Genomic DNA, 10,658 nt, shown 5'->3' on the forward strand with positions numbered 1-10,658 from the left:
AAAGGTTAAAAATAAAAAAATAATAAAAATAAAAAATAAAAAGATTAAATGAGATGAATATTTTATAAAGTACTTAAAAATGGTGCCTAGGATTTGATGAGTTTTCCAAAATGATAGTTGATATAATCTTACATTTTTTTTATTTGATCATGAGCTTTTTTGGAGGGCAAGGACCACATCTTGTTCATTTTGTATTCTGGACATTGGGTCTGAAGTTCTGTGAATGTTTATTGAATTGCATTGCTTGCCCCTGAATAGAAGCTCAGTCACTACCCTTGCTTCTATATCTCAATTTATTTATATTCAAGCCTTTAAATAAAAAGCACCTTAAAATATAAATATGTAACATCAATAATATCTATTTAGCATTTGAGTCTTTTTCCTCCAAATATCACTAATAGAAAATTATATCTCCCTACAGGTCTTCCATAGTATATTAAAGCAGAAGACAAGGTTTTATCTTATCATGAAAGTATTATCTGAAGGACAATTAAGGTTTTGTGTTGTTCAACCAATACATCTCACGTCATGGCTGCTCATATTCTTCATTCTGAAGTCTATCTCTTCTCTAAAACCTGCCCGACTTCCAATTTATCAAAGGAAACCTTTTATAGCTGCTTGGAATGCTCCAACGGATCAGTGTTTGATAAAATACAATATAGGACTAAATTTGAAAATGTTTCAGGTGATTGGAAGCCCACTGGCCAAGGCCAGGGGGCAAAATGTCACTATATTTTATGTCAACAGATTGGGATACTATCCATGGTACACATCACAGGGGGTTCCCATTAATGGGGGTCTCCCCCAGAACATAAGTTTGCAAGTACATCTAGAAAAAGCTGACCAAGATATTAATTATTACATCCCTGCTGAAGATTTCAGTGGACTTGCTGTTATAGACTGGGAATATTGGCGACCCCAGTGGGCCCGTAACTGGAACACAAAAGATGTTTACAGACAGAAGTCAAGAAAGCTGATTTCTGATATGCAAGAGAATGTATCAGCTACTGATATTGAATATTTAGCCAAAGCAACATTTGAAGAAAGTGCAAAAGCTTTCATGAAGGAAACCATTGAACTGGGAATGAAGAGTAGACCCAAGGGCCTCTGGGGTTATTATTTATATCCTGATTGCCACAATTATAATGTTTATGCCCCGAATTATACTGGGTCATGCCCAGAAGAAGAAGTTTTGAGAAACAATGAGCTCTCTTGGCTCTGGAATAGCAGTGCTGCTTTATATCCTTCTATTGGTGTCAGAAAATCTCTTGGAGACAACAAAAACATTTTGCGCTTCTCGCAATTTCGAGTGCATGAATCCATGAGGATCTCTGCCATGACATCCCATGACTATGCTCTGCCTGTATTCGTCTACACAAGGCTAGGCTACAGAAATGAACCTTTATTTTTTCTTTCTAAGGTAAGACACCCCTTGCCAAAGATGGGGGGATTTCCTCCCTGTCTTTAAAAGAGACATTTCTTTTTTCTTTTTTTGAGATTTTATATATTTATTTGAGAGGGAGAGCATGAGCAGGCAGAGGGGCAAAGGGACAGGGAGAAGCAGACTCCCCACTGAGCAGGGGGGCTGAGGAGAGGATGATCCCAGGACCCTGAGGTCATGAACTTAGCCAGAGGCAGATGCTTAACTGACTGAGCCACCCAGGTGCCCCTAAAAGAGACATTTCTTTGTTAATTATGTTCTTTGAAGAATTCTCAATTAGTGGTCTATTAGAAAGGAGCATAATTGTTCCTTTGACTAGCCATCCCTTTAGACTCTTCATCTGTGCCAACTGAATATTTTTAGAGATTTTATTTATTTATTTGACAGAGAGAGAGAGAGACAGGGAGAGAGGAAACACAAGCAGGGGGAGTGGGAGAGGGAGAAGGAGGCTTCCCGCTGAGCAGGGAGCCCGACACAGGGCTTGATGCAGGGCTTGATCCCAGGACCCTGGGATCCTGAGCCAAAGGCAGATGCTTAACGACTGAGCCACCCAGGCACCCCATACGCCAAGTGAATTTAATTATCTTATTTATTATTCTTTTAAGGAACATGTTATGGAGGGAAGGTTATAAGGCAATAAGAGCAACTCCTCCCCCCCTTCTTCCCCAGCTTTGAAGGTGTTCCCGCCTGACTGGCTTTTTTTGAAGCAGTTGGTGGTGGGCAGGCTGAAAAATCAGAGAGGATATTTTAAAAAGGAGTAGTTTGCTCTCACATGTGGAAGTGTAATTGGAAGCATTCTAGCTTCTGGCCTCACCATCTAATGTCAAGAGAAGAAAGTGTTTTCTTTTTAATGCATAATACCAGTTTTGATAAAGGGTACAAGGGAGGCACAGCAATGTGAATATATGTAACACTACTGAACTGTACACTTAGAAATGGTGAAGGCAATAAATGTTATATGTGTCTTTTTACCATAATTAAAAAGTTTCTAAAAATTAAAAAAAATTTTTTTAAAGGCATAAGGATGTTGCAAATCTGTAAAAAGTAGGTGGATCTATAGATTTAGCCATCTGGTTTATCCTTGACTATGACCATAGCTAATAGAAAGTTGGTAAGAGTGGTGCCAGTTTTTAAATCCAGTCATAAAGTCATCACTAGTAGATGGTTCTGCAACCCTAGGGTAAAACTTACAAATACGAGTTCTATTCTGTTTATTTTACTGTTGTAGCCTAAGACCTCCCAAAAACCATAAGGGTAACTTTTAAAATAGAGGAGCTTTCCGCTCAATTTTCTCTCCCTTCTTCTCCCCTTGCTACTCTAGTAACTCAAATGAAAACTTTTAGAGATAAACACTTAAAAGTTGTTGCCACTCTAATTGTTGGACTTCAATAATTATGTGTAAACTCTCTATGATAAGAAGACCTGAGATTTGTTCAGGCCTTCACATGGGTGGTGCAGTGGTATTTTAAGATATTACTGGATACTATAGGTTTATCACATTTCCTCCTTCTCCACCATTACAAGTTTCAATTCACCAGCGTGTATTTTAATACACTTACACTTAAAGATGTTCTGACTGTGAAGCATCCAAGGAAGGAGGCTCAGGAAACCCAGACGAGGGCTTTAGCATAACCAGTAGGTATCTATGGAGTATATAGAGGATACAGCCTGATCCTCTGAAGAAGAAAAGGCACAGACGTATCAGGATTTGGTAAATGCTATGCCTTGGACATCATTAATGAGGTGAGTAAAGAAGAAAAAAGTCTCTATTGTGAACTGATATCTGTACTTCCCAGAAAAGTCATCAACAAATGATTAAGAATGATAGGAAATCAATACTACCTGGGAGGTTTAAAAAGTCCTCTAGATCTTCCTGACCCTGGAATTGAAAGTTAAATATTACTTTCTTCTATGAAACTTTTCCTTTTTTATATTTGGCTTAAACAAGTTTCTATCTTTGATGATAATAAATTTACTTTTGGAAGAAACAATAAACTTTAAGGGACAAAGTCTTCATTTTGAAAGATTAGTTTACACTACTCGTACATTCTGCACATTTGGTAAACTTAGATAAGCTTCCTTGAGTAGCTACAGCCTCAGAAATATTTCTATTTTAAGAAAAGAAGGAACAACAATTAGGGTCTTATCAAGAAACAGTTCTCTTTGGCAGTCCCAGGAATCATTCTGTATCATTCTGAAAAGTTTCTGAATGGTAAGGTATTTTCAAACCATCAGTTTACCCACCATTTTACTCTATCCTCCATAAAAATCTGCCCACAAAATTTTAAAAAGCTGATATTCATTTATACCAAATCATAAATGACTAATAATGGCTTCCATTTCTAATCTTCCCAAAAATAGCTGCACTTTATTTTTTTAGGACCTTTTATTTTTAAGTAATCTCTATACCCAATGTGGGGCTCAAGCTTACAACCCTGAGATCAACAGTCGCATGCTCCACCGTCTGAGCCAGCCAGCACCTTGATAACCGCAGTTTAGAGTATGTTTATGTGCGTGTTTGTGCATGTGTACACATACATATAGAATCAGGATTAGAGAAACGATTTACCAATAAGTAGCAAATTTCCTCAGCTGTCCAGACCTCCGTGCCTCATTGTCTTAATATATAAAAGGAGACAGTATTACCTGCTCTGCCTACCTAGCAGAAGTATTATGAAAATCGAATGAGAAAATAGATATGAAAATTTGAGATACTAAAAATATGTGGTGCCGCTGTCACTTTTTAACAGGACCAAAGCCTTAAACTTGGAAAGGGACTATGTAAGAACAGAATTGAGGTCAGCAGCCATAGCTTGGTGGGATGATCCAGGGGCAGTAACACCTCATTTCACACAAAAGATTGCCTACACTACTTACATACACACAACCTAAATAAAACCTGATATTATGTTTTAAAAAATAACAAAAGGAATTTTCTTGACCGTAGATTTAAAATTAGATTCCTTCTAATTAATTAATATTTCTTCTGGTAACACGCAAAGGGAGCTCATTAGTGATGCTCCAGCTCCCCACAGTGGGCACCTTACTTATACGCACTGTGGTGAGCATCAGGGAGGGCTGGAGAAAACGCTAGGACCTGGAATATTTGTTGCTGTTACATCATGCGCTGTTCCCTTATTTCTTCTTTCATGTGACATCACTCATGGAGCTCATGCTCTCATGTGGTCCTTAGCTATTCCCAGAGGCATCTTACCCGTGACTTCCCTCACTGAATAGTGCCCTTGCTCTTTTGGTCCCCAAAACATTGCTGCTCTGTGATTCATTCAGCACCCTGCTCTCAGCTAGGTGACAGTGAGCTAATTTGGAAGAGAAATCTGCATTAATATCTGCTATTGACTCCTTACCTCTAGTCAACATGTGCATAAAGACTCGCCATGTTGAATCAGTTCCAATAAACTCTAAAGGACACATTGGGAAGAAACTAACATTCCTTTTTTTTTTAAGATTTTATTTATTTATTTGAGAGAGAGCGAGAGAGAGCGTGAGCACATGTGCAGGGGGAGAGAGAAAGGGAGAAGCAGACTCCCCACTGAGCAAGGAGCCCGATGCGGGACTCGATCCCAGGACCCCGAGATCATGACCTGAGCCGAAGGCAGAGGCTTAACCAACTGAGCCACCCAGATGCCCCTTACCATTCCTTTCTGATAATCAACCTCAGAAGGTGTGGGTTTCACGGCAAACATCTATAGCTTCCTTACTTACAACCTATAAATACAAAATGTAAATGCTGTGTCTCCCACTTCCCTCTGATGACACTGCTTTAGCCCAAAGGAATTCATGGGAGATTTAGGGTTTCCAGTTCAGCATGGTAAGAAGCTTGGAAGTTGCTACTCCATCCTAACAAGTAAAAAGCTAAACAGACTGAAAAATCAAGTCTTCTTAAAAAAAGAAAAAAAATCAACTCTTCCTAGGTTTATGAGAAGGGATGACACAGGGAAAATTGCTGCCCTCAAAATTCGAGAGGCAGACAGGTGAACATAGAGAATCACAATTTACCAGATCAGAAATCTCTGTGGGAACCACAGCCAGAGTAGGGAAACCTGAACTATAATTGAATTGCTGGAGGCTCAGTGAGGAAAATCGGAGAGATTAAAAACTCCAGGGGACTCGGTCATGGGTAGGGATATACTTTTGTGAGTTTTCCCTCCAAAAGCTTATCAGGTACTCACAAGAATATCAGAGAAAAATGTTTTTATGCATCTGGCAGGGGGCAGGAGAAAAAGAATTATTTTGAATACTCAAGAACATTCTGTTCTTCTTAACAAGGTCTGCCCTCAGGAGAAACTATTTAACTAGTGCCAAACCTACTGGGGACTTATCAGAGCCTAAGTGAACTGGGGGAAGGGAAATACTCAACTCCAGCTGGCTCTAGTCTTCCACTTGCAAGAAGGGAAATGCCCTGCTCTAGCCCCATCTAGCCAACCTATTTCACCTAATAAGGGGGAAACACAACTGATCAACCTGTGAATTTCACAGACCAGAAGCAAAGGCTCACTAAAAGACTGAGACCTAATCATAGGCCTATAGAATCCTTCCATTTCCCCTACATCTTACTAGCACATTACTGAGTGCCTATCTATAGCAGTTCCTTTTACCTAGTATGATCTATTTGCCTATCAAGAAAAAATTACATCATGTCTAGCTATCAAGAAAAAAAAAAACACAAGACATACTAAAAGACAGAAACAGAATTTGAAGAGATAGAGCAAGCGTCAGAACCAGACTCAGATATGGCAGGGATGTTGGAATTATCAGACTGGAAATTTAAAACAACTATAATGAATATGCAAAGGGCTCTAATAGCATGCAAAAACAGATGGGCAATGTAAGCACAGAGATGGAAATGCTAAGAAAGAATCAAAAAGAAATGTTAGAGATCAAAAACTGTAGCAGAAATGAAGAATGTCTTTGATGGGCTTGTTTAGCAGACTGGACAGGGCTGGGGAAAGAGTCCTGAGCCTCGGGATGTCTCAGTAGAAACCTCTGAAACTGAAAAGCAAAGAGAACAAAGACTGGAGAAAAACAAAACAAAACAAAACAGAATAGACTATTCCAGAACTGTGGGACAGCTGAAAAAGGTATAACATACATGTAATAGGAATTCATGGAAGGCCATTGGGGGATTTGGCCCCTCTGATCACATCGTGTGAATATGGCTTCACTGAATTCAGAGTGAGTGGAGGGAGGTTCCTGCTCCTTATATCTTTGCCAAAAGAGGCAATGGGTGTAGACCCAGCAGAGTCCTCATTCTGGGCACTACATAGCTGGTTCCTCCCATATTCATCATATCACAGATAATTTTCAAAAACATTTCACTTCCACTATCTTGTTAGAGCCTCATGAAAACTCCTTCCTTTCCTGTTATGTCAGCTCGGACCTATTCAGCCGACTCCATGGTCATAGAAATGGAAATGCTTGTGAGCCTGAAAGGGAAAGTGCTTTAAACCAAAATCTCCACCCTTCTTGAAAATTTCCAGAAGAATAAAACTTTAAACACTAAAATTGTAAAACCTTTGAGTGGACCATAAAAGTGTCAGATAAGAAGATATATCTCAAGTGTTGATTTTATTTATTTATTTTTTTTTTTTTAAAGATTTTATTTATTTATTTGATAGAGAGAGACACAGCAAGAGAGGGAACACAAGCAGGAGGAGTGGGAGAGGGAGAAGCAGGCTTCCCGCTGAGCAGGGAGCCGGATGCGGAGCTCCATCCCAGGACCCTGGGATCATGATCTGAGCCAAAAGCAGATGCCTAACACCTGAGCCACCCAGGCGCCCCATCAAGTGTTGATTTTAATATAAAAGGCCCAGGCAAAATACAATTATAAAGTTCTGCTTTTATTTCCCACCAAATCACCCAGTTACATTTTCTAGCAGGTAACTGATGGAAATTCATCCTTGGAGTAAAAGGTGAATGCTTAGTATCCTAAAGAGTGGGAGAATATACTATAATTTAATTAACTTATCTAGGAAACCTACCATAGGACCTTAAATTAGGAAACCAACTGCATACCTTCAACTCCTAATTTCCTTCTGAAATGGCCTCAATCCATGTTAATCCTTAAACACTTAAATCCTTTAGGATTACAAAACCAAAATTCCCCTGCTGAAATTTTGTTTTCATTTACTTTAACATATTAAGAAAAAGTCTGGCAGTTTTATCATGACTGAATGAGTCATAATTAAAGCCCATTGTCAGGTGCTTGGAAATTATACACAAATAGTTTCAGAGACCAAATATAAGGGCAGACCAAATCAGAGCCTGTAGGTCCTTAACACTGTGTCCCTTTGCCTGGCCTTGGGATCCAAATGACACAAAACCCCTCTGGGTCTCTGTAGAGATGAAGTCCTCATAGGAGAGTTGCAAATTGGGAAGAGAATTTAGCTATGAGGAGTGTGAGGTATTCTCCACATTTGGCAAAGAAAAACTTTTGGATTCTGTTTCTGGGTCATGTACATATGGCTGGTTTGTGTGCATGTGGCCCTACTTGACTTTGATTAAATAGCTTCTGGTGGCTATTTCTAGGCTGTTATCAAAATAATATCCTGTTTGGCAAAATGCAGGTTTTTCTTAAAAAAGATTTAGTATGTTTTTCCATATGATTATGGAGTATAATTATTTTATTTTATTTTTTTAATTTTATTATGTTATGTTAGTCACCATACAGTACATCATTAGTTTTTGATGTAGTGTTCCATGATTCATTGTTTGCATATAATACCCAGTGTAATTTTTGAGCCTTGGTTTATTCAACATTAGTGTTACTCTAAGAAAGTGGAGAATCAACCTATTATATTGCACTCAGCCTCTAATCTTAATCCCTGGCATGCTGTTTTATAACCAAATGAATAATGAACTTTATTCTCTTCAATCTAGCAAGATCTAATCAGTACCATTGGAGAAAGTGCTGCCTTGGGAGCTGCAGGCATTGTCATCTGGGGAGACATGAATTTAACTTCATCTGAGGTAAGGCAGGACCTTGAAGGTATAGTTAATATTATTTAAAGTATTTGCTCTTTCCTTTTATAGCTAACTCCAGTCGGAGCTCTCATGGCTCCCACAATAAACCAGCTTTAGAAGTAAAGTCCAAATCAATGCCTAATACATAGAAGGAGCTCAATAGTAATATTAACTTTTGTTAAGATAGTAATCATAATACTGACATTTGTTGACTACTTATTATGTGCTAGGATTGTGCTAAATGCTTTTTGCTTTGGATTTGCTCACTTACTGACCATAATAACCCTTAAGAGGTAGGGACTACCATCCTCATTTATAGATGAAGAAACAAGAGAGGAAAATCCAACTAGGGTAAGAGCTAGCTAAGCTAGTTAATGGTGTGCTGGCATTACCCACAGTTTGATTCTGGAGCCCTTGCATTTAACTACTACATAAAATGTGTTACATCCTATTTTGAGAAGAAGAAACAGATGGTAACTTTTTAATCTCCACATTGAAACTATTTTTTCTCTCTGGGGAAATTAGCTGAAAATTAATAGCATTTAAAGTGAGATCTATAGCTCCCTTCAAATTTCTCCCAGATCAGATATGATTTACTCTAGTAAGTCTTTCTAGTTTTCCCCAATCCACATTAATCACAATCTCTTCTGTATTTCCAGATGCTGTTTGTTTATATCTCTATAGTATGATACATTTGCCTGGAATTATAATACTCGTATCCTCAACACTTTTTGTTAAATTGAATTTTTTGCAAGTTCATGATGATCTGATATTATTCTTAGAATTGCACAGGCTCAATTTGTTGCTGTCAAGATATCTTTCATGAAACTGTTTGTGACAATTTCAGGTTAAAAGTCTCCACTGTCCAATATACGAATTAGGTAGAAGTGAGGAGAATCAATTCCTGGCTCTCTAGGTGTGATATTTCCCCTCCAGCCCATGCGGCTCATGAGAGGAAGCTGAGTGCACAAACCAGGTGGCCTCTGTTTAGAACACATAATAGGAACCACAAAAAAATGACCTAGTAAGCCTTCCCCCGGCTTTCCTGTGTTTGAATTGTATACAGAAGTCCAGAACCCAGGGCAGTTGATACTTGAGCATAATTAACAGGATAAATCCAGGAACCTACAGGTTGACTTGTTAACAATAAATGGGTAGACTATGAGGATTCAGGTTCCTACACAACCATGAAAGGTACCACAACACCCAAAAGGCGGCCAGAGGACAGCAGCTCTGGCATGATTTCTAATTTGGGCTTGTTCTTTTTTTCACACCTATTAAGTTGGGAGCTAGAAGGAGAAAAAAAAGATGTAAATTGGAAGAAGGCAGGGTGTGCTGACCCTGGGACCCATTTGCAAGTTCAGTTCAGTTGCTTAGCCCTAGTGTAACCTATTCTCCATCTCCTGCCCCTTCGACCTTTCATCCTTTCTGATCAGCTCCCCTGTGTTACAGCACCTGAGCCCAAGAGATCAACCAACTGGAGCCAGGATGTTAGGTTTCACTCCAGGCCAAAGAACTGCCTTGGGGGCCTAGACGCTCGAACCCTATCAGTGCCAAAAGCCACTAAAACCCATTTGTTTCCACATCCCTAGGGCAACTGTACAAAGGTGAAGCAGTATGTGAGTTCTGATTTAGGGAGCTACATAGTCAACGTGACCCGAGCGGCTGAGGTGTGCAGCCTTCACCTCTGTAGGAGGAACGGGAGATGCATAAGGAAGGTATGGAAAGCTCCAGATTACCTTCACCTGAACCCTGCAAGTTACCACATAGAGGCCTCCGCAGATGGAGAATTTATTGTGAAAGGAAGAGCATCTGACACAGACCTGGAAGCGATGGAGGAGAAATTTTCCTGCCATTGTTATCAGGGGTATGAAGGAGCCGACTGCAGAGGGACGAAGACGGCCGATGGCTGCTCTGGGGTTTTCTCCTTTTCTGGCTCACTAATAACACTGAGCCTGCTGCTTTTAGCAGGTTCTCAGAGCGCTCGGTTGTGAGAGAATTGAGTTTAACGGGAACTGTATGGCCTGTAGTCACTTAGAGAAGAGATGAAACTTAGGATGGTTTTTTTTTTTTTTCTTATGAAATCCATTGAGAGATATCATAAGTAGACATTATGTATGTCCCTTAACATAAACACAAACATATTGCTTTATTTGGCTCTGATTTGGCTAAGAAACCAGATCCAGGAATAAAATCAGTGCAGTCTTCTTCATTACTGGAATGTTTAAGTTGTATT

General features: G+C 39.3%; 1 protein-coding gene across 1 annotated transcript; it reads left to right on the forward strand.

Moving 5' to 3' along the window:
- Nucleotides 1–466: 466 nt before the first annotated feature.
- On the forward strand, nt 467–10,416 carry LOC114210572 (hyaluronidase-4). Its single transcript, XM_028104844.2, has 3 exons — nt 467–1,420; nt 8,339–8,428; nt 10,015–10,416. Exons 1-3 carry the CDS (start codon nt 467–469, stop codon nt 10,414–10,416), a joined length of 1,446 nt encoding a protein of 481 aa, XP_027960645.1.
- The last annotated feature ends 242 nt before the right edge of the window (nt 10,417–10,658 follow it).

Source organism: Eumetopias jubatus, unplaced genomic scaffold, assembly GCF_037043125.1.
Source record: "Eumetopias jubatus isolate StellerSeaLion01/CBP00866 unplaced genomic scaffold, mEumJub1_p1.0 scaffold_14, whole genome shotgun sequence".
Lineage (NCBI taxonomy): Eukaryota > Metazoa > Chordata > Mammalia > Carnivora > Otariidae > Eumetopias > Eumetopias jubatus.